The sequence below is a fragment of the Lissotriton vulgaris genome, chromosome 1_1 (genome assembly GCF_964263255.1).
Source record: "Lissotriton vulgaris chromosome 1_1, aLisVul1.2, whole genome shotgun sequence".
Classification (NCBI taxonomy): Eukaryota; Metazoa; Chordata; class Amphibia; order Caudata; family Salamandridae; genus Lissotriton; species Lissotriton vulgaris.
In genome coordinates this window covers 1,872,067,633-1,872,095,433 of record NC_141685.1, presented here as the reverse complement: position 1 = coordinate 1,872,095,433, position 27,801 = coordinate 1,872,067,633, and the positions used below count along the sequence as shown (strand labels likewise).

At 41.6% G+C, this 27,801-nt stretch overlaps 1 protein-coding gene across 1 annotated transcript in view; it reads right to left on the bottom strand.

Moving 5' to 3' along the window:
* MET (MET proto-oncogene, receptor tyrosine kinase) overlaps positions 1-27,801 on the bottom strand; it is a 426,751-nt gene that overhangs the window by 241,277 nt on the left and 157,673 nt on the right. Inside the window, exon 3 of the mRNA XM_086919386.1 lies at positions 15,022-15,210. Within this exon, the coding sequence (XP_086775512.1) occupies positions 15,022-15,210 (189 nt within the window). The remainder of the gene's footprint in view (positions 1-15,021; positions 15,211-27,801) is intronic.

Sequence of the window (27,801 nt, the reverse complement as noted above, 5' to 3'; positions counted from 1 at the left end):
ACGAGGCAGTAGGTGCAGTGGCCCCAGCGCCCAGAGAGCTAAGGAGCCCACTGAACCATGATTCTTTCTAGATTTTTCTCCTCTAACAGAAGTCAATAGGCCTATTTTCTTTGCTTGCACTAGGCTCGATGACACCAGTGCTGCACCAGGAAGATAAAAATATGTAATTCATATTTTCTAGAAATCGTAGATTATTTTTTTTTTTGTACCAAATTGGTTGACATATATTCACCGTAGGCAGGGTCAAAGGGGAAAGGTAAATGTTGTGGTTATGAAAAGAGACTTTAGCACTCCAGGAATGGCAGATAATACCTCTGTAATTACTTTCAGACAGGCCTTTCAACCCGTCAGACCTTGTGTAAGCTTCCTGACATGAAGATTAAAAAACACAGAAAAGCAGAAAAAGTGTCCAGACCCTTTCCAGCCAAGTACTCACTGCAAATTACTTGATTCACATTGCCCCGACAGCTGTACTCATCCAGTCTGCGTCTGTGTTCCCAGCCTGGCGCTGGAAGCAGGCACAATAGGAAAACAGTAACAGCTGCAAATCCCAAGAAAAAAAGTGCGAAGAAAACTTGTCATCGGGCCTCAGAATAGGAAGGAAGTGGGACCTCCTTTCTGTTACTATTCACACACTGCAGCTGCTTCACTTTATTTTGTAACCGAAACACCATGGGCTCGGATAAAATACGAACAGTAAAATGGTCTTGGCTTAACGCTGGTATACAGTAATAACATTAGTGTAAAGGGGCTCTAACTGCAATGACGTACTCATGGCTGTAAGTGAAACAATAGTCATTAGCTTTCCGAGACACTACCTCTGTACTGTGCATATAGACAGCCAGTCACTAAACTGCAAGGGATGACCCTAAAGCTACTATCCTTTTGATAAATAGTGTGCAGAGCAGACTTAATGTACCACCATTCTTCTCACCCCGTAGAAACCACAGGAACTCATGTGTAAAGTGAGCGATGGGCCCTGCTTTCACTCTCTTTTCTTCCCAGCTGGAACCTGTGTTCCAACTGGCCCTTTACGGCGGATTGCTTATGCTTTGGTCGGCTATTTGGAAGATACAGTGAGACAAGACTGGTGAAGGTCACCTGTCAATCTTATCTTTGTTCCCGCCCCAAAACACGACTTCCTTAAATGAATATGGCCATCCTAGAGTTTGTCAAGTGCCTTTCTGATGAACACAACAGCGACCTTGCCAAAGCTCCTCACAAGAGGGCCACTGTACATATTGTCATAATAACTTTTCAGTCCTCCTTTCCTGGAATGAGCTACTATTACACGTGCTAAACATATTGAAGAATGTTCTGCATCTCTTTACCCTGAAATGGTCAGACCAGTTGAATAATGCACATGAAATGGTAACCAGTAAAAGCTGCATAGAGGAAATACCTCCGTCTAAATATATATTCACACAATTGTTACACATAAATAATAAAGCAGTTATTGAGTTAGCATGAATAAAGGGCATTGTGGTGACTAGGGATAAAATAAACATATTGTTCCCATCAGTTGTGACTACGTTTTGAAATGGGATATGGAACATGAAAATATTTGACCACAAATTCTAAAATGTTAAACATTTGTTGCATAAATAACTTCTCCGTGCAATAAACAATAATATGTGAAGTCGATTCGTTTTTTTAAAACTTTACATATTTGGAATATATATTGTATTGCAATAGACCACAAAGATATAAACAGGTGGCTCCGATGAGGGTGATGTTGAGGTTCACAAACACTGGTGGCGGGAAAAGAAAGTTTGCGCGTTGTCCCTCATACACACTTGTATTTTTTTTATGAAATGGAGATTGATTGTGTTGATTCTCTGGTACTTTTCTTACAGTTACTTGTGTTTGGATTGAATGAAAATCAAAGCATTGCAATCAGTTTATCCGTAAAGTACTGGTACATAGATTGTTGTTGAAGAGTGTGACAGAACAGAAACAGTACAGTATAAATAACGTTAAATATCAAATATGTACACACTTAGAGAACAGGGCTTGCTGGAGTGACGGGGTGGTAGTCAGAGAGGGGGGGAGCTTCCTTTTAGGTGGGGTAGTGAGACTCTGGGAGAGTGTTGATGTGCAAGGGTGCACATGGATCAGAATGGCATGCAGGTTAGTATTCAGATCGATAGGTACTCATGGTTGTGCATCGAAGAGCATGCAAAAAATAGTTATTTGTGGATATTCCAAGAGAGTTGAGAGTGCAATGACATATAATGCCATAAATACAAGAGTAAGCTTTTAAATATTGTAATTTGTTTGGCTGCAATTCAAGTTATTAATGCAATGCTAGGCGCATTAAAGGGTTCACTGAAAAAGGCATGTAGGCATGCAACCTTTCTATTACTCAAATTGTTCAATGCTTGCTTAAGCTTATTCTCCGTTCAACTATGTTCCAGTATTTGAATCTTAGTTTACTCCAACTTGTTTTGAGTATTTTTTTTCAAAATAACCTCACTCGGATACTTCAGGTCTTGAATATTCTTTGTATTAATCTTGTAATATTTTTTGTATCAATTTAGAATTCCCTCCGAGTCAGTCAGTGCCCTTTAGTTCACAGTTTGTACAATATTACGTGCTGTTTTCTGAAGGCTCTGCCCTTAACTGAAACTTTTTTTGGCCATTCATTGGAATCTTATCCACTTCCCTTCTGGAAATACAAACTTGAAATTCTCTTTTCAGCAAATTCTGGTCACAAACTCCCCTTTGCTCTTTCTCCTATGTCCCGGTTTGCTTTTCAAATCTTCTGTAATTCCTTCATCTCCCATTTATATAACTTTGTAATCAAAATGTTGCTGTTAGCTTAACTTGAGACAAATGTCAGTTAATTGTTCAAATATATTAATTTGCATGTAATTTCAAATCTAGCAAATGTAGCAAATACATGGTTTTCTTAAGTTTCGGGAATCAGTAACCACTCCCCTAGACTTTTTTACTTTCCACAAAGAGTTTATGTTTTTGTAGGTTTTAACCCTTGATCTCTGTATTTTGAATCTCTTAACCCCTGAAGTTGTAACATATTTCGTCCTTGTCTAACTTTTAAAAGGGGATTAACAAGTCCGTTTTTTAGTGTTCTTTGACTAAGAATGGTGCCAAGAGATCTAGTATTAGAAGTCTGCCCAATATAAATTTAACAATATAATTTTTTTCACATTTTTTGTTTTAGTATCAATAGACATGTGCCTGTCCTCCACTGCCTTATGTTTGCTGACTGGATAGCAATTTGAGATGAGCCTGCTTCAGAGCGTTTAATTGGAAGTGCATGCAGGCTGCATGTGGGGATTCCTTTGATTGTACACCCAGGTAAAGAGGGCGAGGCCTGTGTCTGTATGCAATTTTGGAATAGTTAGTAACTACTTTCCTCCATTGAGGGCTCTTTACTGAGACTTGCACGGGTAGGGGCCTGCTATCACAGATGCCTCCCTTCATACATTTTACTGTGTTTACCAAAGGTGTAAAATTAAACTACAGTTAACTTCCTCGTTATGTAACTTGATCTGGAAATGGATCAAAAATTATCAGATCATCACTAGTGCAAGCACACAGCACGCAGTCAAAGTCTGTAGGTTAAATTGATGACTCCCAACACTTTACTAAAACATCAGTATTAGTTGAGATTTGTTTGTAAATACAGTTTTCTTACTTTAGACGTGACAAATCTGCTAGGGAAAAAAACTTTAATATGAGACAACATGCAAAATCTTACGAGTTCACACATAAGACTCCGCATTCAATCACTTTCCTGGCGAAAATGCTGAAGATAATAAACACGCAGAAACTATTTCAGTGCACTCAAGGGACTGAAATGTGGAAGATCGTTATGTTCTCAATGATATTAGAAGAGTGGATAATCAGGAATGTTTTATAGGGAGGTTAACACATGTCTGTTCAACGCAGACAGAATTATACAAACATATCTGCTGCCAAGTACTGGATTATTGATGGTACATTCCAAACCACAGGGGTATTATTTCAGCAAATGCACCCACATCCACACACTGATGACTTGGAAACAGCACAAAAGTCAACATTTCAGTTTTTGCACCAATTTAAAGAATGATACTAAAGATGCATAGCAGGCATAAGCAAATAATAGCAAAGCGATATTACAATTAAGCCAATTAGGAACTAAAGTTGCACTCTTAAGCCAGCTTGGAACTAACGTAGTTTAATTTATCTATGCTCTCAAAATATAAATAAGTTATGCAATACTCAAATTATTGCATTTGTTGGGAGTAAAAAGTAATTGTATGGCTTTTGTTTCTTATGGCACGCGCAAGAAAATAAATTACAAGGTAAAGGAAAGCCTAATCTGCATCTATGTTTTCCCCACATAAAAAGAATTGTAGCTGGATCTGCTTAACTATAAATGAGAACAAAATTGCACTATAACTTATACAAATTGTTGAGTATTGCGAAGGAGTACCAACACATAATATTTTCCTTGTGGAATGCTTGCAATTATAGTGAGCATCACGTTTATTGTGCATATTACATAAGTGTTGTCAGCAGTATGAAAATCAAGAGTTTTACAAGGGTTTTATAGTAGGGGATCCCCATTTTTATCACCTGCTCCGGAGTGAATAATACTTGTGCGGATTGGGTGTATTATATGATATGGCTGTGTAGCCGTATCATGGAATACAGTTGCAAAACCTTTATTGGGTCCAGTCAGGCCGGTTTGTAAACCTTAGGCTCAACACTTGGTAGCTGTGGCTTCAAGCAGCAAGGAACTTAATGTAAAGCATTTATGTATGTATGTATTTGTATACTTGTAGAGCGCAACCTATCACCCAAAGGGCATCCTGGCGCTTTGAACTTCGGCGGAAACACCACTCACTGCTCAGACAATTTTCGGAAACAGATGCGTTTTCAGCGCTTTCCTAAATGGTAGGTAATCCTTGTGGCTTCTCAGAGAGAGAGGCAGGGAGTTCCAAAGTCTGGCCGCCGCAACACTAAATGAGCGGCCACCCATCCTGACTCTCTGGAACCTCGGGACCACCAACAAGTTGGCCGAAGATGAGCGAAGGGGCCGCGAGGCAGAGTACCAAGCAAACATGTCACAAAGTGGTACTGGGCCCTGTTGGTGTACTGCCTTAAACACCAGACACGCGGCCCTATACACCACTCGCAAATGCACCGGGAGCCAGTGCAGGTCTCTTAAAGCAAGAGTGGAAGAGCTAGACCTGGCACGCGAGAGAGCCAACTTGGCAGCCATGTTCTGCACCCGTTATAGCTTCCCCACCAGATTTTTTGGGACCTCCAGAAGCAGCGCATTGCAGTAATCTAAGCGACTTAGAATAGTGCTGCGAACTACCTCTGGCCTGGCCTGGGCGGGGAGAAGGGGCAGAACTTTGCGCAACATGCGTAACAGCATCATGCACGTAGAGATGGTTTTGTTTACGTGCAAGTCAAGCTGTAAGTTAGGGCCAAAAATTACCCCCAAGTTGCGGGCTGATTCCGCCGCCGCTACTGGTTCAGGAAAGGCGGTGGGCCAGAAGTTCTCTGGAAGAATCCGTGGAATTCGATCACTGGAGCAATGGAGCACCTCCGTTTTAGAGCTGTTAAATTGGAGGGAGTTGGCCCGAAGCCAATCCGCTGTGGCTGCTATACAGCGATGAAAAGTCTCCAGCGAGACCGCGTTGTTACCTTCCAGAGAAAAGACCAGCTGGGTGTCGTCGGCATAGTTAAAAGCCGAGACACCAAAAGATTTTATAAGCTGGACCAGGGGGCGAAGATACAGATTGAAAAGTATAGGGCTGATGGCCGAGCCCTGTGGGAACCCCTGTCCCACTTTCCTTGACTCATAGCGGAATGGAGGAAGCAAAACCAGCTGTTGCCGGCTACCCAGATAAGAAGCCAGCCAATCTCTTGCGCTCCCTGTGACCCCGCCCTCCTCCAGTCTTCAGATGAGGGTTTGATGGCAAACCGTATCGAACGCGGCCGACATGTCTTGCAGCACTAAAAAGGCTGCCCGACCACTGTCGACACGCGTCCGAAGGTTGTCCAGTACGGTAACCAGTGCTGACTCCGTCCCGTGCCCGGGGCGGAAGCCAAACTGTGCCTCGTCAAACCAACCGATGTTCTCTAGAAAGCCTGAGAGCGAGCGGGTCACCCATTTTTCCATGATCTTAATAGGAAATGGGAGCAGGGAGATTGGCCTGTAGTTGGAAAGACAGGCAGGGTCTAACGTTGGCTTCTTAAGCAGTGGAGAAACTACTGCTAGCTTCCAGCAATCAGGAACCCAGGCCGACTCCAAGGACTGGAGGCAGATGGCAGGCAATGGCGGAAAGAGTTCTGCTGGAAGACCTTCCAAAATTTGGGAGGTAGTGGGTCGAGCGGAGAGCCCAAGGCAACCGTGTGTGCCAAGCTGCAAAATTCCTCATAAGAGGGGCAGGGAAACTGTCTTAGTTGGGGTCGACTGGATAGGATATCCGGAGCTCCCAAGCAAAGACCTAGGTCACTCGGATGGGGTCGACTGGGTGTTCCGTCCGGAGCTCTCAGAATGGGACCAAGTGTACCCATCTGGGGTCGACTGGGTGGACCACCCGGAGCTCCCACTCCAAGCGTGCCCAGTGAAAGAGCTGCATCAGTCGGCTGGGGTCGACTGGGTGACCCGTTCGGAGCTCCCGCGCCAGGACAAGGCCCGACTGACCGGGGTCGACTGAGCGGGCTAACCGGAGCTCCCAGACCGAGGGCCGCGGGCAGAGGGTTTTTTAAGCCCTCTAGGATCTTAGCAGTCTTCTCCTCAAAGGCACCCGCCAGTGCGTCGCACAGGGCCTGCGACCCCAAGACCGTGTTGGCCACACAGGCTGGATGAGACAAGTCCCTGACAATTTTGAACAGGGCTTGAGATTTATTAGGCGCCTTGTTCAAGGTGGATTCCAGAAAGGCCGCCTTTGCCAACTTGATCTGCGCCTTATAGCCCTGCAGTGCGAGCCTAAACAAGGCTTTTGCCGATGGCAAATACTGCTTCCTCCACGCCCGCTCAGCACGTTTGCAACTCAGTTTAAGCAAACAACAAAATAAGAAAGTCACACAAGAACGAAACACAGCACCAATTAAAATAAAAATAGAACATATTTGTTTTTACATTTTTACTGTCCGGATCAGCAAAATCCACCAGAGGGTCCAGAGATATGGATTTTTAAAACATTAAATAACTTTTAATTTAACCGCAAACAAGCACTGGTCACCAAAACATTTGCAAACTTTTATAAAGTTTGACAGTTAGTTGGGCAACTCCGGACCGATGTGGGGTGACCAAATTTGGCAGGGCAGAGGTATAGGAGTCCTGGCCACCTGAGCCTTTTTGAGTCCTATTAAAGCCTTTCTAAGCCAACCGCTATGTCGGCAATGGAGTGGTCCTGATGATGGGGATGCAGGATGAACACATGCTCAAAGATGCTCCTGAGCTGTTCAGTCGATGGTGTGAGTTGCGGGTGAGTCCTCAGTCCATGGGTGAGGAGGGGTGACTTTGACCATAGTACTCAGGGCCCCAGACATCCTCTTTGTGACAGTAGAAGGCCAACTGCAGCTGGGCTATTGTTCTTCAGATACAGGGTTCCCAGCGCATGTCCTTGGTGAGGGCTAGTGTCCCTCTTGGGTGACCAATTCGGAAGCTGACACTCTCCGATCCAGCAGACTAAGGTTCAACTAGTAGGTCCCCTCCTTTTTGGTGACAAAGTTCCAATGATGTGTGTCATTTGGCAATCCCAGAATGCAATATTCTTGCCACTCTCAAGAGGCATGTACCTTCCCTCAACTATTAGGAGCTTGGCTGCCAACCCAGAGGTGTGGCTACCTAAAGGCTACATGTCCACAGGAAAACAATTTTGAGGACAGGTTTTCCCTCTCTGTCCATGTCTCCAACTTGTCTACATGAACAAAAGGCAGCCTCGTCTAGAATTTTGTCTCTAGCGGCCCTTCAGAGGCAGCTTCCCCTTGAAAGCTCACCTTATGGGTTAACAACCCCCAGTGGCCTTCCTGCAAGAGGTGGTCACATCTTAATCTGTGGAAGCTGACTTTGTTCCTAAGCCTGGGAGTCCCTCACATGTCTCCACAGGCGGGCAGAAAGCTGTCTGATGGCCAGGGCCTGTGCGAGGCCTCTGGACCATCTAGGTCAAAGAACGGGAACTTCTTAAAAGTTGCTTAACTTTAATAGTGACATTAATTTTGACTAGAGCATCAAGTCGGATTTAATGCCCTGCTTAATTTAATAACTTACAGTACCCAGTTAGGTAGCCCCATTTAGAAGTGAGTCAGCCAAGACCAGATCAATAGGGATCTCATCAAATATTCCCATCTTGGTTTGTCCATTCCACCCAAGAGCAGATGTACAAATTCTTGTGAGTTAATCTTTTACAAGTTTAAATACACATTTTGTGAATACCAAATATGGGTATACTCCAAAAATGTGGCCTTTTGCGGTCTTAATTTCAGCTTAAGTACGCAAATGACCTTGAGATTTTGGCACATAGCATTGAGGTAATTCGCAAAGCTATGTAGCCAATGGAGTCTGTTCATCCTCTTTGATGGTCATCTTCATTATAAAAGCTTAATATTGTGTAAACCCTAATTCTAAGGTTACCTATTTCATAAGTAATTTCAGGTGCTTACATGGCATGTGACATGATCATAGACATAGACATCTAGATTTAAAAATTCAACATTCAACAATAATCAATATTCCTAATTCATTTTATTTTAGGTAAATTTCAGAAATGTTCAAAATACAATTTTAGAAGTGCGCGAAAACCCTCTGTCCTACTACTCATTTCTACTTTTGTACCTTAAACGCTAGAGTGCTAACTCAATCACGTCATCTTATGTTATACATTTTGACACTAGAATGCTACCCAGTCTCGCTATCCCACCATATGTGTTATGTACACAAAAGTGCAAATGTGATGAAAACATGCAAAATAAGTAATAAATACATAATATAATCATTTTGTTAAACAAATACTACAAACCATGTCAGTGAGAAATGTCTCAACATATAGGGCCAGAAAGGATAATGGCATGTAAAAATGCTATTTTTCGAGCAACTGACCCGCAAAATAGCATTTGCAACTCTCGCTATTAGGAAGGAGCATCCCTTCGTAATAGCGAGTCACCATGCCATTTACTGTTGTTTTGCAACCGCATTTGCGGTTGCAAAACACTTGCAGTTTACCACCTACTTCAAGTAGGTGGCAAACCACTCACAAACTGGAAGGGGTCCCCAGGGGACCCCTTCCCTTTTGTGAGTATGTGAGAAAATATTTAATAGGAGCAGACATTGGTCCCTGGGACCACTGCCTGCCCTTAAAAACATGAAACTAAAAGTTTCATTTTTCTTTTTTAAATGCAGCCCGTTTTCCTTTAAGGAAAATGGGTTGCATTTAAAAAAAGAAAAACTGCTTTATTAAAAAAGCAGTCACAGACATGGTGGTCTGCTGACCCCAACATGCCACCTTCCCAGTGAGTGGCAGCCATTTCCAATGGGGTCGCAAATGGCGACTACCTCATGAATATTAATGAGGCATGCAATTTGCGACCGTATTGGGAATAGCAAACAGTGTCTAAGACACTGTTTTACATTCACATTTGCGAGCTGCAAATTGCGAGTCACAATTTGATGCAATTTACGACTTGCAAATGTGAATGTTTGCACATCTGGCCCATAGTCCCCATCGATATTACATATTTTATACTTCTATTTAACATGTTAGGATGCTCACCGTATTAACGTGTTACACATTCACATCGGGTATAATATGCTCTGAACAGTACCACAGACTAGTGCCTTAATGCAACCCAAAATTTCCAAAATTGAACACTTCATAATTTTATAACAGGTGTTTTGAAGAGAGAAAATTGTTATATAAATAGATTTGATTTAAATGAAAAGGTTCATTATGGTCTTTTCTCTCATCGTCATTCCTGAGTGGGTTACACCAACATACCCCAGCAATCTACGTGATCCAGAATCTTTATGTCCTCAGGAATAAAATTCCTTATTCATAACCAGGGGTCTATTCATATGAGAGATATCACAGTAGTTATCCTACTTAAGAGATCTAAAGAAACTTCTAGAAACACAAAGAAATTTTCCCCCAAATTCAATCCATTGGGATTCTTACTGTCTAGCTCCTGAATGTATCTTGAACCATTTGGTGTAGCTTTCTCTTCCTATTTCCTACTCTGATTTTTTGGGGATATTGTCAATTACATAGTACTGGAGCTCCTCCATCTCATCTTTATGTACCACATTAAAATGTCTTCCCACTGGCTATGCTTTATCAAACATTTTTATAGCACGTACATGTTGCAGAATGCGTTTATGTACTTGGTGTCTAGTACTTCCTACATATAGCAGGTGGCAAGGGCAAGTCAGTATGTAAGCTGTGTAGTCTGTTCTACAGTTGAATGCACCTCTTATTTTGTATTGTTTTCTACGAAATAGTGAGAGGTAATTAATGTATGCATCTTCTGAATCCCCTATGTTTTGTCAAGCAGGTGGTCTTGTTACTGCCTTCATTATGTGTGCAAGAGCATCTCTCATGAACTTCCCTTTTTTGTAAGTGATCAATAACTTTTTTGGACCTTCTCCCCCAATTATGGGGTCACTTTGAATTATATGCCATTGCTTGAGTTGTACTTTTCTTATTTTTTTCACTTTGTGCTATAATTGGTAATAAACCTATTTTCCTTAGGGCATTTGTTATTTTTCCTCATCCCCCGGTTTCCAAAGATGAGTTCCTCCCTTTTTCCTTCATATGCTCTTCTCCTAGCTGTTGCTAACTTGGCTTAAGTGCACCCCCTCTGTTTGAAACTTACGTCTAACTCATTCTGTGCGTGAAGTATTTCTCCTGCCTCACTACAGTTTCTCTTTATTCTGAGGTTTTTCCATAAGGAATGCTTTCTTCCAAATTGGGTGGGAACTTGTAGAATGGAGTGATGTTTTCTGCTGTAGATCCACGAAAAATCTTACTGTGTAGCCTATCATTCTTTACATACACAGTCAAATCCAAGAAGCTAACTTCTGTTTTACTGTCAGACCCACTCACAGACCCACTCAGACACTCAAACACCCACTGAGACACTCTTACACCCACTCACAGACCTACTGAGACACTCTCACACCCACTTACTGACCCACTCAGACACTCACATACCCACTGGTAGATTCACTTAGACCCTCTCACACCCACTCACAGACCCATAGGGACACTTTTATGCCCACTCACAGACCCACTCATTCACATACACCCACTCACAAGCCCACTCGGACATTCTCACACCCACGTCCTGACCCACTCAAACATTCACACACCCACTCAGAAGGTATTCAGACAAAATATTGAAAATAAAATATCGTCCTACCAAAATATTGAGATATGGAAATAGCATCTGCAAGAGTATTGTTGTCAAGAATATTGATTTTGAGGTAAGAAATATCGATGTTGAAAATATTGAGGTTGGTAATATTGTTTACAAAAATATAGTTGTTAATACAATTGTTTATTAATTATTGCTATGTATTTTAGTATATATTATAAATGCATATGTTGTAATTTCATTTGCATAATTGTAGTTTATGTGTTTTGATATAGTTGTTACATTTTGTGTAGTTGTTAAATTTAATGTAATAAATGTTTGTGCTCTTTAGTACTGTAGCAGGTTCTGGGATTATAGGGGTACAGGGTGGGAAGTAAATTAATTATAATTAAGTAATATTTAGTTGTTAATCAACATTAATTATTACACTGATAATTAATTATGCTAATCGTGTATTTAATTTTTTTCAAAATTCAGGTTGCAGGATTAAAGGGGTACAGGGTGGGAAGACAATTAATTATAAGTAATTAATATTTAGCTTTTAATTAATTAGTAATTCAATTCATAATTATTTTAATTGGGCAGTCAAATGTATCAAATAAAATTGTAGGTGTGGGTTGTGGCTTTTGTAGGGTTAGAGGGTGGGAAGTAAATTAATTTTAATTAAGTAATAAATAATAAAAAGTTCTTAAATTGATAATTACTTATGTTAATTACACAACACTTTTTTTGTTAAGTAGATTTGACGGAACGTGTTGTGTGTTTTATAGGGATATATTGTTGGAAGTGAATTTAGTAACATTCGGTAATAATTGAATTTTAATTATTGATAATTAGTTGATTAATAAATATTTATGAAATAGTCTACATCATTTTTTTCAAGTTAAGCTTTAGGTGTGGGTTGTGAGTTTTGTGGGGTATAGGGTGGGAAGTAATAAATATTAGAATTGTTTAAAAAATATTTTTGTGTTCATAAATAGTTTATCGATTATATTATTTATCTAAATAAAAAATAATACAGTACATTTTGTAATATATAAAAAACATTTTGGGTGTGTGCTGTAGTTTTTGTATGTGTAAAGGGTATTTAAGAAATTATTTAGATTACATATTAAATAAAGTTAATTTATAATATTTATAGAATTGAAAACACCCACTCACAGACCCATTCAGACACTCTTACACCCAGTCACCAACCCACTAAGACTATCACACACCCAGTCACTGACCCACTCAGACACTGTAACAACCAGTCACAGACCCACTCAGACACTGTCACACTCACTCACAGGCCAACTCAGACACTCATACACCAACTCACAGGCCCACTCAGATACTATTACACTCATCCACAGACCCACTCAGACACTGTCAAAACCAGTCACAGAGCCACTCCGGCACTGTCACACCCACTGGTAGATTCACTTAAACTTTCCTACACCAACGCACAGACCCACTCTTCCATTTATTAAGCCTGGGTGGAGTCTTCTACTCGGAACTACGCGAAGTGCAAAAAAAAACTGCCGCGATACGTGGAGCTCCGCAAGCAGCGGAGTGCATTTGTCAAATGCCGCGCGCTGTAATTTTCAGCACCAGGTCCTTGTTTGCACAGTGCAATCATCAAGAATGGCACCATGCACAGCACAAGTTGTCACTGCTTCCTTTCTGCCGCTTGAGTGACAGTGTTCTTCAACGCGAAGGGACAGTTTCTCAATGCAAGCAGTCTCAAGCATACGTGACCACTCGCAATGAGAAATCTGACCGCCCGCGTTGAGAAATCTTGCCTAGAGGTTGATTTTCCACGCTCGCACTGTCCAACTTGACACCGATGATTGTGGACGGTGAAAAATCTTTCTGAGAAGTGGATTTTCCTCGCTCGCAGTCACCAACTTGACGTTGATAAACACGAGTGAGGAAACAAACTCACAGAAGGCGGAGTGCCGAAAACTCCGTAAACTCCGTGAGCGGAGTGGAGTTCACTGCCCAGACTTAACATTTAAACACCCAGTCACACACCTACTTGGCCGCCCAAACATTCACTTACATACCCACTCAGACATTTTTACAACCACTCACAGATCCAGTCAAACACTCTCAGACCCACTCACTGACCCACTCAGACGCTCATGCACCCAATCAAAGACACACACGGCCACTCACTGACACAATCAGACACTGTCACACCCACTCCCAGACCACTCAGATACTCATGCACTCACTCATACACTCACTCTCAAAGGTTACAGTTAGGTAATAAAATTAAAAAACTTTAGAAATTCACTAAACAAACCAAAGAAAACAGGGACTTTATAGTTAGGAAATAACATTACAAAAACATAGAAATTAACAAAAAAAACAACGTTTGCAGGGACATTATAGTTAGGAAATAGCATTGAAAAAAACCTTAGAAATGCACTGAAAAAAACAAAGGTTACAGGGACGTTAGAGTTAGGCTCCAATTTCACTCATAGAAAACCAGTGAAATTCAGCAGTTATAGTTTCATGAGCTAACTATAATTTACACCCAGGCAATGCACTGCTTATGACCTCACATATCACATCACTCATGACATAGTCAGTGACATTAATGATGACATCTCAAAACATCATCCGCAGAACCACTTAAACACCCACTCACACTCCTTACACAACCTCTCATACACCCTCTCACACACCCACAAAACCACGCACATACTCATTCACAGACCCATGCAGTTACTCACACAACAACTCACTCATCCATAGAGTCACTCACACACTCACTCACTCACTCACTCACAGTCACTCATGCAACCACTCACTCACCCATACAGCTACTCATACGAGTCACTCACCCATACAGCAACTCACACAGCCATGCACACACCCATACAGCCACTCACACCCCGCTTATTTACCTATACAGCCACTCAGACACCCATTCACTCATCCATACAGCCTCAAAACACAGCCACTCACTCACACATACATGTACTCACACACTCACTCACACCCCCACACGCCCACTTGCATACCCATTCACACAACCATACAAGGACTCACACATTTGCGCATTTACATCCATTCATGCAGCCACACCCTCTCCAATACAGACACTCACACACCAACTCACTTAACTAAACACCCAATTCTACAATTCGGCCCGTTTGTGAACTAAAAAAACCTTTGTGAATAAACATCTGAAAACACACACTGAATGAAGTGTGTAATGTGCAGAGCTTTCAGGTCTTTGTTCTGTTCACGTCAGAGAGCTTATTCTAGCACATTGTGTATGAATAGCCTTTTGTTTAGAGCTTGTGTTATACAGGAACCCTCTGTGTACATTGACATTCTCCAGTTACCACACACTGATGGTGCACAGATAAACGGACACATATCTAAAGTGCTTTCATATTTACAAAAGCCAGTCACATTTAAATGCAACTATTCACAGGTCATCAAAGCGGGAGTAACTTTAAAAAAAAAAAACCTCTGTCTTTATCGTTTAATTTCTTCTCCCATCGAAAAACATATTATTCATTACTTATTGCCTAGTTTTAATGAAAGAACCCTCTGCCTGAGCTCGAAATTCTTCCACCACAAAGGAATCCGTTCATACTGGGGTAGATCCACACAGTTAAATGTTAAGATACAAGTTGTTCACGAGACTGAGAGTTCCTGGTGCGTTATAAGACATACCTGCATGAAGCGTCCAGTGCTGGTTCCTAGGTTGGCATATGTCTGTTGCCCCTGGGTGAACACAGATATAGATGTTAGCAAGATGGAGTTAAACTGTCCCATGAACAAGTCCAGGCGTTGCAGAGGAGGTCGGACCTCCACCCTGTACTCACTGATTGCTGAACAGGACGTGGAATTTCTAAGAAAGACCTGGAACAAAAGAGAAATACACATCACTCTAAGTGACCATTTTTTTCTACATCAGACAACAACAAAAGCAGATTTTATGGGCCTTGTTTACAGATACGGCATAAAACCATTGTTCCTGACAAGGAAATAAGTCTGGAAAAATGCTGTTTTCTGTGACTGTATTCAACAATCTCATTTTAGGTTTAGCCACGCTCTGGTTCGTAAACAGTGCTGTTATTTGAAGTAACAGCTTTATTTGTAAAGGTGAGACTTGTCCCTGAGATGCAACAGCATGCTACACAAATGAATGCATGTGGACAGTGCTATTTTATTGGGCCCAGAGTCCCGTCTGGGGCATGACGTTTGTTGATGCGTGATGCCGTACGGAAAGACAGACACACTAAGCAACGTCGTTTTGCATGTTAACCTTTGACTCTCACGAGTTGTTTTTAAGTTCGAAGCGTTTCATGTTTCTAACTTACATGCTTTCTCTTAAAATGCATGTGCACAATATAAAAACAGTGTAACATCATTATCTTTAAAGATGAGTGCTCCTGCCATTCATTGCAAGTAATCACATTTAAAACAATCAGATACTTTTTTCACGATGAGAACAATATTGCATTGTTCAAGGATGCTCTCAATACAAAATCGCTCTGTAGACAATGAGCAGAAAAGATATGTGCATTGACAGTTCAATAATAACCAATTAATAGGTAATTCATTTTCTATCGATGGCCATTCCATTGTACCGATGGATAATGGACATAATACAGTGATTTTATTAAGGCACTGCATCGGCACAGGACCAGACACACATCAATAATTTTTCGTCATAATACAGTCAAACTGAAAAAGCATACTCCATACTAAATGAGAGATTGGGTTTTACTGGCATTATTCTGGATACACACGCTATAAATACCTGCTCAATACAAAACTTCATTAAAAATATAATATCCAAGAATACCAGATCAGCTTCTCAATAGATTTTACATTTGTATATGCAGGACTGCTTACAACCACTTGGAAAATGTAGAATCGAACACGTGGAGTCGTTGCCTTGCATACTGATTCGGAGGTATACAAGTCTAAAGATAACCACACACCTTACTTACAGTGCTGTGCCTTTTGTTAATGGTTCGCTCTTTAGGTCTAGGATCTATACAGCATAGGTTTTTGTAAAAGAGTTCAAAGGAGTAAACTAAATGTATATATTGAAATAACAGGAGGGGTGAAATACCTGTGCAGCTCATCAATGTAGGTGTGTTTGGCACAGATCCACCTGTTGAGGTGGAGGTTTGAGGAGGAAACATACTCACACAGTGGGAATATAAATGGTGAGGGAATGAAGACACAGCTAAAAGCAGTATTTTCCCAGGTTAAGAATGAAAACTGTGGATTTTGGAAAAGCACAGACCAACATTTATCAAATGGAACATATATGCATCTCTGACTTCACAGGTGCCTAAATCTTGTATCCCAATCCTCCCCATTCTGGTTCCCCTGCCCTTGACGCCCTGGCCACTGTGCTCCAGACCTCCCCCTTGTACATCGAGCCCACTCTGGGTAGGTTTTCGGGCTCTTCAGGGATCTGGAGGTAGGAAGCTGCTCTGCATTTCCTGGATCATGGGCATGCTTCGAACGCCATGGGTTGGTGCACCTGGACATAATTCCCTTCTCCTGCTTTCCCACGCACTCACCCTGAGGGCATCGTGAGCTGGCCACAAGGATCACACATTAGCCAGCTTGGATGCTCACCATAGGTAAGAGTAGGGGGCACAGGGTGAGAGGCTGAAATATCTGTCTTGTGTGTTTGTTTTAATGTGTGCATGTTTGTGAATGTGTGCGAAACGAGCCATTGTATCCATGTTTGTGCAAATATGTATGCATACATGGTTATCAATGCCAGGGAGTGTGAGAGGGGTTTGCAGATCATTAACAGCCATCCATTCTTGACATAACGCCATTCCGTGGATAATTTTCATGGATATGCTCGGCATTTGATGGACAGCCCAGATATTTGACAATAATGTCATTTCTGATGTTGCTTCTAGCGGGCTGGCTATGGGATTCACTGTCATGCAAAACTGACATTTTCAGGACCTTGGTCGAATGGTCAGGTCAAGGACATCAAACTCAACTTTGATACATATATCTGTTCTGTTTTTATATTTAGGTCCCGTATCACAAACTTTATTGCGAACTGAAAAAGTACCCAGGTGCACATAAAGGCAATCTACGATCTCAAACTTGGCCCTTTTTGCTGGGTTATCCCCAAAGCTTTTGCCTACTTCCTCTTATTTTTTCTGATCTGTTTTTGTTGGTTTTAGGACTCTGCACACTTACCACGACTCACGAGGGCTAAAGTGCATATTCTCTCTGTCTAAAGCATATTAGTGATTGGCATATTTGATTTACTATTAAGTCCCTAGTAAAATGCACCAAGTGTGCCCAGGGCCTGTATATCAGATGCTACTAGTGGCCCAGCAGCACTTATTATGCCACCTACATGAGTAGCTCTGCAAAAATGTCTCTGCCTGCCACTGCAGTGTCTGTGAGTGAAGTTTTAAACTGCCATTTTGACCTGGCAAGTGCACTCACTTGCTAGGCCCACATTTTCAATTTTTTCTACATGTAAGGCACCCCTAAATTATGCCCAAGGTAGCCCCATGGGCTGGATGCCATGTATTTTAAAGACAGGACATGTACTGTTTTGTTTTACATGTCCTAATAGTGAAATGCTGATAATTTCGCTTTTCACTATCCAACGACTATCTCTCCCATAGAGTAACATGGGGATTGCCTTGAAATATGTTTTTAAGTGTAATTTACCCTTGGGAGTATGTTATGTTATGCTATGTTAGGAAGAATTTATAAAGGGCACGGTCACCAAAGGTTTCATGGCGCTAATTGAATGAATGTTGAGAGCCCAGTCCAGAATTAATAAGGTTTCACGAAAAGCCATGTCTTCAAGGTCTTTCTGAAGCCCAGCAGGTTGTTGCAGTTCCTAACTGGGAGTGGGAATGAATTCCAGAGCCTAGGTGCCAAGTAGGAAAACCTACGACCACCCTGCCTTTTTAGTTTGATGGTGAGGAGGGTAAGAAGATGCAGGTGTGCAGATCGGAGGTTACGTATTGGGGCATGCTTGGTGATCCGACTGTTAAGAAATTTAGGGCTCGTACTGAGCAAAGTTTGAAGACTATGCAGCCTGTCTTAAAAATTGAACGATGTACTATAGGCAGCCAGTGTAGTTTGACCAGTAAAGGCCGAGCCGATTGCCATTTCGGCTGTTTAAAAATCAGTCTTACCGCCTGATTCTGTACCATTTGGAGGCGGTTTAGCAGGCCCTGAGGGGGGCCAGTGTACTGGGACAGACAGTGATTTAGAGATTGGGGGCCTCTGAACTTACAATTTAAAAATACATCTTTTGGTAAAGTTGTTTTTTAAAATTTTGTATTTGAAAATGCCACTTTTAGAAAGTCAACTAAATACACAGATTGCCAGCCACACACTTACTTAAATCCTCTACTTTTGAGGGAACAAACCATAAGAAACTTCCTGGTTCGTACGGGTATATCACTCTAACCCTTTTATTATTTATTTATTTTTTGTCTTTTTTTTGGTTTTGATGTATGAAAGGGACACCTTATCGTTTTATATTTTACACCTTATATACAATTATTTACAATTCACAGTTATTTACAACACAAACACATACACATGACTAATTGTATTATACAAAGTTGTTTGCTTTGATATATATACACTCAAATATTCATAATACGAAGACAAAATCATCCGTAATTACATAAAGACCAGAGTCAAAAGTATAAACTTGAAATTTAGAATAGACAGTTGATGACAATCGTAAATCAATGAACTACAGTTAAATATAGTCAGCTCGAAAAAGAAGAAATAGACTTTAAATTAATTCATTCAGCCTATTCAACAAATAAATGTCTAATCTTTTTACGCCAACGCGTTTCGAATCCGGTATGTCAACTCTACGGATTCTCATCAGGGCTCTGTCTTAATACGGGATATCTGCAAGTGTATAAAGCAAAACTTGTTTTAGCTACATTTCTGACAGTTGTTTCAGCTTCCAACTACATTTAACTCGTGTTCCTCTTATTACCTGTTGAACCAGCCGCCGCCGGTCAAGGGTAGAGTATTAGTCCTGACTGAGTATCTTTGCTTTTCGATATCTAAAAACAAATATAGGTATCATGACCTGTTCTTACTCACTTTCTCAGAACAGAATGGGGCACATATGTTATCAACATACCTTAATGGATCATTCTCGTGATCCTTCGTTTTCACCAAATGAGATTTAATTTTCAGTCTTGTATTTGACTTACAGCCTGAAAATAATAGGAATAGCGTTTTAGGCGCTTTTTAAGCACAAACAGAGAAAGTATGGCATCCACTACTCTACTCGGCATACCTGCTCTGAATGATTCCTCGCTTGGGCTGTTCGTGTTCTAATCGGGTACAGCGGTAAACGCTTTTAGACCATGCAGGCACCACTTTTCAAAGTCCTTATTAGTCGCGCTCGTTTTCCCTTCAAAGGAAATAACATCGTTTTATTAGGCTTCTGGGGCTACTACATTCTTAGTGGCAGATTAAACCTATGTTGGCTATGGACGTACTTCAAAATGCTGTAACTCGGCGTCTGGCTCGCAGTCACTTAGTTTGGCAGCCATGTTGTAGCGTGGTTTTAGACCTACTTTAATCCACTCGCGTGGCGGCCATCTTGGAGTGGGGTGGCTAGAGAAGGCTATTTAGATGTAAAAAAGGGTGAATTTCAATCACGTTTGTTAGCGTGTGCGCATATGACGTTGACCCTTTGACATGAAGGCACTATACTGGATATGGCTCACACTCTAGATATTTCAGATAGCGAATTGAGTCCGCTTAGTGCGCTATTAAACTTCAGTATAAGATAAGCCTCTTTTTTCAATAGAAGTTTATCATGGTCCATGGGTCTGGATTGTTGCAGAACATATAGAATTGACCCCTTCAAGTCATTCTCGGTGTGTTTATTTTCAATAAAATGCTCCACCATAGGTGCTGAAAGCACCTTATTCTTGATTCTAGATTTATGTTGCGTTATGCGCATATTTACTTGTTGTGTTGTCTTGCCTATGTAGATTTTATTACATGGGCAGATTACTACATACACAACATTACGTGTTTTACAATTTGAGAAACTCAAGTGTTTCCACTTAATATTCCCGTGTTGAAATTCCTTCCCTTCCACAGTGGTCCCACAGGCCACGCATGTCCCACACTTGTGATGTCCCTCAATGGGTTTCATTCCCCATTGCGACAGTAAGTCGCTCTTAGGTTTGGGTAATGCTATCTCTGCTCGAACAAGATGTTGTCCGATGCTTCTGTTCTTACGATACGCGAAAAGGGGACGAGGAAATGGACAGTCCAAGTTTTCAAGTAAGTGCCAATTTTTTAACACAGTTTGTCTGAATTTATTAGTGTCAGGCCCAAATGTGGTGACACAGACCAGCCGGTATAATTCAGCCTTTGATTTAATCTGTAGCAAACATTCGCGTGGTGTGCATCGTGCCCGCTTGAATGAGTTTTTTAACAATTTTTTAGGATAACCTCGGCTTTCCATTTCATGACAGAATGTGTCAGCGTGTCTTTCGTATTCCGACAATTCCGTACAGTTTCTCCTGATACGGAGCAGTTGACCATAAGGCAAATTAGCCTTCAAGTTCCTGGGGTGGTCACTTTGGTGGTGCAGTATTGTATTTTTGTCAGTCTGCTTCTTGTACAAAGAGGAGGCCAACTTCCCGTTTGAACATGTGATTTCCACATCCAGGAATGTCATTCTTGTGTCACTGACCTCTATTGAAAATTTAATGTCTGGATGTTTAGAATTAAGCCATCCATGAAATTTCATCAACTCCGTGTGGCTCCCCTGCCAGGAGCTGCTTATTTAGAAGCTCGTGCAAGACCACATCGAGTCCCTACCAGCTTCATTCTTAAATTGGCAGAAATAGCGTTGCACAAAAATTACTTCCGATTTAATGAGCAGTTCTTTATGCAGACCAAAGGGACTGCTATGGGATGCCCCTATGCTCCTGAGATGGCCATACTGTATATGGCGGAATATGAGAAAAAATTTATTGAAAAGGATAACCCGTACTGCAGTCACATTAAGCAATGGCTACGATATATCGACGACGTGAGGCTCCTGTTGAGTTGATGAAATTTCATGGATGGCTTAATTCTAAACATCCAGACATTAAATTTTCAATAGAGGTCAGTGACACAAGAATGACATTCCTGGATGTGGAAATCACATGTTCAAACGGGAAGTTGGCCTCCTCTTTGTACAAGAAGCAGACTGACAAAAATACAATACTGCACCACCAAAGTGACCACCCCAGGAACTTGAAGGCTAATTTGCCTTACGGTCAACTGCTCCGTATCAGGAGAAACTGTACGGAATTGTCGGAATACGAAAGACACGCTGACACATTCTGTCATGAAATGGAAAGCCGAGGTTATACTAAAAAATTGTTAAAAAACTCATTCAAGCGGGCACGATGCACACCACGCAAATGTTTGCTACAGATTAAATCAAAGGCTGAATTAGACCGGCTGGTCTGTATCACCACATTTGGGCCTGACACTAATAAATTCAGACAAACTGTGTTAAAAAATTGGCACTTACTTGAAAACTTGGACTGTCCATTTCCCCGTCCCCTTTTCGCGTATCGTAAGAACAGAAGCATCGGACAACATCTTGTTCGAGCAGAGATAGCATTACCCAAACCTAAGAGCGACTTACTGTCGCAATGGGGAATGAAACCCATTGAGGGACATCACAAGTGTGGGACATGCGTGGCCTGTGGGTCTACTGTGGAAGGGAAGGAATTTCAACATGGGAATATTAAGTGGAAACACTTGAGTTTCTCAAATTGTAAAACACGTAATGTTGTGTATGTAGTAATCTGCCCATGTAATAAAATCTACATAGGCAAGACAACACAACAAGTAAATATGCGCATAACGCAACACAAATCTAGAAGAAGCATGGGCGAGTTTTGCGAATCTGGCGTTCGCGAATTTTGCGAATTTGCGAACTCGCAATCCGCAAAATCCGCGAATTGTGGCGAATTTGCGGATTTTTTTTGTGTTTGCAAGGATTTCTGACAGTTCGCAAGGATTTCTGACAGTTCGCGAGGGTTTTGTAACAGTTCGCAATTGCGAATTTACATGTCGGCTCGCAACGGTCACGATTATGTGTTTCTACGTCTGGTTCATCATCATAGGTTCCCAGCACCCTCTGTTTCACCCCTGCCACCCTCTGTTTTACCCATGCCACCCTCTGGTACATCAATGCCTTATGCCACCCTCTGGTTCATCATCACTGTAGATTATGGGGGGAAAAAGCAAGCACACCTGCCTGCTTCAACTGACATGAATTAATTTGGGGTTGATTTATTAATGTGTCACTGTTTTAAAATTCCAGTCTGGCACCTGCTTCCTTATCTGTAATTTGCTTTCTGTTGCATTGCAATTTTTTTTCTCCAGGACCTTTGTGGCCTACTTGTAGCTATTCTATGAGCCTGCTGTGAGGGTCAGAGCAGGGTCATACAATTGTTGCAACTAGCAACTGAACTGGGAATTTGCGGATTATTTTTTTTGGTGTTCGCAAGGATTTCTGCCAGTTCGCAAGGATTTCTGACAGTTCGCGAGGGTTTTGTAACAGTTCGCAATTGCGAACTTACATGTCAGCTCGCAACGGTCACGATTATGTTGTTTCTATGTCTGGTTCATCATCACAGGTTCCCAGCACCCTCTGTTTCACCCCTGCCTCCTCTGTTTCACCCATGCCACCCTCTGGTACATCAATGCCTTATGCCACCCTCTGGTTCATCATCACTGTAGATTATGGGGGGAAAAAGCAAGCACACCTGCCTGCTTCAACTGACATGAATTAATTTGGGGTTGATTTATGAATGTGTCACTGTTTTAAAATTCCAGTCTGACACCTGCTTCCTTATCTGTAATTTGCTTTCTGTTGCAGTGCAATTTTTTTTCTCCAGGACCTTTGTGGCCTACTTGTAGCTATTCTATGAGCCTGCTGTGAGGGTCAGAGCAGGGTCATACAATTGTTGCAACTAGCAACTGAACTCTGGAGGGGCCCTTGTCAGGAAGCACTACAGGGAACGGTTACTAATGATGAGTTTGAACTTTTGAACCTGCTTTCACTTTTGCAAAACTCTTTTTTCTGCAGAGCAGCATTACAGCAACTTTAATGCCCCACCAAGCTTATATGAGAAAGTTGATTTCTAATCCAAAAGTTATCCAAAGAAAATCAAAAGGCCTCAAATCTAAAAAAGTGCAGGCAAATGTCAACCTGAGGAGTTATTCTGATAAAAATAATCATTTTCAGAAGGTCTATGCTGCTTGCTAGTAGATTTCTTGTGCAGAATTGCAATTTTTGTAATTTCGCGAGTGCGAGATTGTTGCTGCCCGCCGCACCTACATGTTCGCAATTGCGAACTTACACCGCAAAGAAAAAAAATCCGCTGCGTGCGAATTTGCGGATTTTGCGGGAAATTCGCGAATCTCGCGGATTGCCAATTTACCAAAAATCCGCAAAATCCGCGAGCGTAACGGATTTTCCGCCCATGCTTAATCTAGAATCAAGAATAAAATGCTTTCAGCACCTATGGTGGAGCATTTTATTGAAAATAAACACACCGAGAATGACTTGAAGTGGTCAATTCTATATGTTCTGCAACAATCCAGACCCATTGACCATGATAAACTTCTACTGAAAAAAGAGTCTTATCTTATACTGAAGTTTAATAGCGCACTAAGCGGACTCAATTCGCTATCTGAAATATCTAGAGTGTGATCCATATCCAGTATAGTGCCTTCATGTCAAAGGGTCAACGTCATATGCGCATACGCTAACAAACGTGATTGAAATTCACCCTTTTTTACATCTAAATAGCCTTCTCTAGCCACCCCACTCCAAGATGGCCGCCACGCGAGTGGATTAAAGTAGGTCCAAAACCACGCTACAACATGGCTGCCAAACTAAGTGACTGCGAGCCAGACGCCGAGTTACAGCATGTTGAAGTAAGTCCATAGCCAACATAGGTTTAAACTGCCACTAAGAATGTAGTAGCCCCAGAAGCCTAATAAAACGATGTTATTTCCTTTAAAGGGAAAACGAGCGCGACTAATAAGGACTTTGAAAAGTGGTGCCTGCATGGTCTAAAAGCGTTTACCGCTGTACCCGATTAGAACACGAACAGCCCAAGCGAGGAATCATTCAGAGCAGGTATGCCGAGTAGAGTAGTGGATGCCATACTCTCTCTGTTTGTGCTTAAAAAGCGCCTAAAACGCTATTCCCATTATTTTCAGGCTGTAAGTCAAATACAAGACTGAAAATTGAATCTCATTTGGTGAAAACGAAGGATCACGAGAATGATCCAGTAAGGTATGTTGATAACATATGTGCCCCATTCTGTTCTGAGAAAGTGAGTAAGAACAGGTCATGATACCTATATTTGTTTTTAGATATCGAAAAGCAAAGATACTCAGTCAAGACTAATACTCTACCCTTGACCGGCGGCAGCTGGTTCAACAGGTAATAAGAGGAACACGAGTTAAATGTAGTTGGAAGCTGAAACAACTGTCAGAAATGTAGCTAAAACAAGTTTTGCATTATACACTTGCAGATATCCCGTATTAAGACAGAGCCCTGATGAGAATCCGTGGAGTTGACGTACCGGATTGGAAACGCGTTGGCGTAAAAAGATTAGACACTTATTTGTTGAATAGGCTGAATGAATTAATTTAAAGTCTATTTCTTCTTTTTCGAGCTGACTACATTTAACTGTAGTTCATTGATTTATGATTGTCATCAACTGCCTATTCTAAATTTCAAGTTTATACTTTTGACTCTGGTCTTTATGTAATTACGGATGATTTTGTCTTCGTATTATGAATATTTGAGTGTATATATATCAAAGCAAACAACTTTGTATAATACAATTAGTCATGTGTATGTGTTTGTGTTGTAAATAACTGTGAATTGTAAATAATTGTATATTAGGTGTAAAATATAAAACGATAAGGTGTCCCTTTCATACATCAAAACCAAAAAAAAGACAAAAAATAAATAAATAATAAAAGGGTTAGAGTGATATACCCATACGAACCAGGAAGTTTCTTATGGTTTGTTCCCTCAAAAGTAGAGGATTTAAGTAAGTGTGTGGCTGGCAATCTGTGTATTTAGTTTATTAATGGTCCAGCTAGCCCCACGTCCCAGGACCTGACTCCCCCATTCTTCAAACTTTTAGAAAGTGGGCATTTTCTTGCTTAACCATTCTGTGCTCTATCTGTCTGTAGAATACACGTCTGGGTTGGCTGACAGTTGGGCTCTTGTGCATTCACTCTAGACAGTCACACAAAGGGAGCTGAGGTGTGTCTTGCATATCCTGATGGGCCATCAACAGGCTGATGGGCCTTCCTGAGCTAGAGTGGTGGGTGGAATTGTCACTGACACCTGAACAGGGATGTGCCTGTCCTCACATCACTGTCTCCACCCCCCCGCCCTGTAGATATGTCTGGAGCCAGGTCAGGAAAAAGGCAGGATCTTATGCAATACAAGTCTTTCCTTTGACATTTGCCTACTTCAAAGGCATAAACTGATATAAGTACTGGATCCCTGACAACCTAAACTCAGAACACTTCTGGACTGAGGACATTCTGCCCAGAAGAAGAGTTGGATGCTGTACGAGGGACTGACACTTTGTCAGTTGCTCTGATGAGCTGGCCTGCTGCTAGGTGTTTCTGTCGTGGGAGTGAAAGGACTGGACTTTGCTTTCTGTATCCTGTTTGCAAGGTTCTCAAGGGGCTTGAGTTGAGCTTGCCTCCCGTTAAGAAGTCTTAGGGCCCTCAAGACTTCATCTGCCAGTGCCTAGGCTCTTCTGCTGAGAGTCCTGACTTGCCAAGTGGTGCCAAATCCAGTTCCTGGGGAATTGGAAGTGCAAGCTTGAAAGGCTGAGGAGAAAATCCATGCATCTACTCCCAGCACTTGTTTTATCGTCGCATTGCTGCAAAAGATCGACGCATCACCGCTGCTTGTCCGAAGCATGGTTTCTGCTTGAAGCATCAACCATGGTTTTTACCGTAAGCCCCAGTTCACCATCACAGAACGTCAGAAGAATCACTGGCATATGAGTCTAGAGTACCCTGTTGCTGATGACCGTGACATCCACTACGACTCCAACACCTGCTTGACGGCTGTGGAATTGTTGCAGTGCCTGCATTGCCACTGTTGAAACGACACAGCACGTATGTATTTTCGATGCATCGTCCCTGGGTGCCGATTCTTCGACACTATACCACAGTAAGGAATCAAGGCAGTGTGTCCGAAACCAACGTATCGCCTCCCCTTCCAGTCAGGAACCAACGCATCACCTCCCCTGCCAGTAAGGAACCGACGCATCACCGCCCTGCCAGTAAGGAACCGCAACATCACCTCCTCTGCCAGTAAGGTACAGATGCATCCCCTCCCCTTTGTAGTGAGAAACTGACACATGGCTTTGCTTTTCCAGCACTTCACCTCGCCTGCGCCTTGCCTTGTCTTTGATATTTGATGCATCTAAGGTACTTTGTGCTAAAACATATTCATCCATTGATTTCTATGGACTAAACTTGCTAAATCTTTTAAAAGTGATATTTTGACTTGTGTATATTGGATTTTTGTTAGCTATTTTTCTAAAGTGGTGTGGACTCCTTGTGGAGTGTTTTCAATGTGTTACTGTGTGTGTGTGTGTGTACAAATACTTTACACGTTGCTATTAAGATAAGCCTGACTGCTCATGCCATGTGTTATGGGTTATCTTAGCTGTGTGACTCCCTTGCCCTGACTACAGTCAGAGTCCCTATTTGGACAGAGTGCAAACCACTGCCAACTAGAGACCCCATTTCTAATAATATAATATAATATAATATAATACAATATAATATAATATAATATAATATAATATAATATAATATAATATAATATAATATAATATAATATAATATAATGTAATGTAATGTAATGTAATATGATATAATATATACATGATATTGCAATAGCACTCTTTGTTCATTGAGGATTTGAAATTAAAATTCTGATTGACCGGCCATCACAGAAATGGTGCACTGAGACTCTTGTTGGGGAAAATAAATGGAAAATGAATATATGAGGACAGGGTGACTCTGTGCTTGGACAACAGCCACACATGGGGGTTAGCTGCAAGCTGCAGGGTTAGATAAGGACCGGGCCCTAATTAAGGCCCTGGGGCCAGCCCCACCGGTCACGGCACATATCTAAAGGCCATGCCCAGTTGGAGTTGGTGGCAGTGGAGTTATGGCAGGACCTGGCTGGAAGCCAAGCCCCAATGCAGCTGGGCAAAGAATATGTGCAGCAGGTGTTGGCCTACAGTGGTTTGGATGCAATGCCTGACTCGATGCCAGAACTCAGTGGCAAACCCTGCTGTGCATGGCTGAGGCAACAGTTAAATAGAGGCCTAAATAAAGTATGAGCATAGTAGAGCATAAAACAAT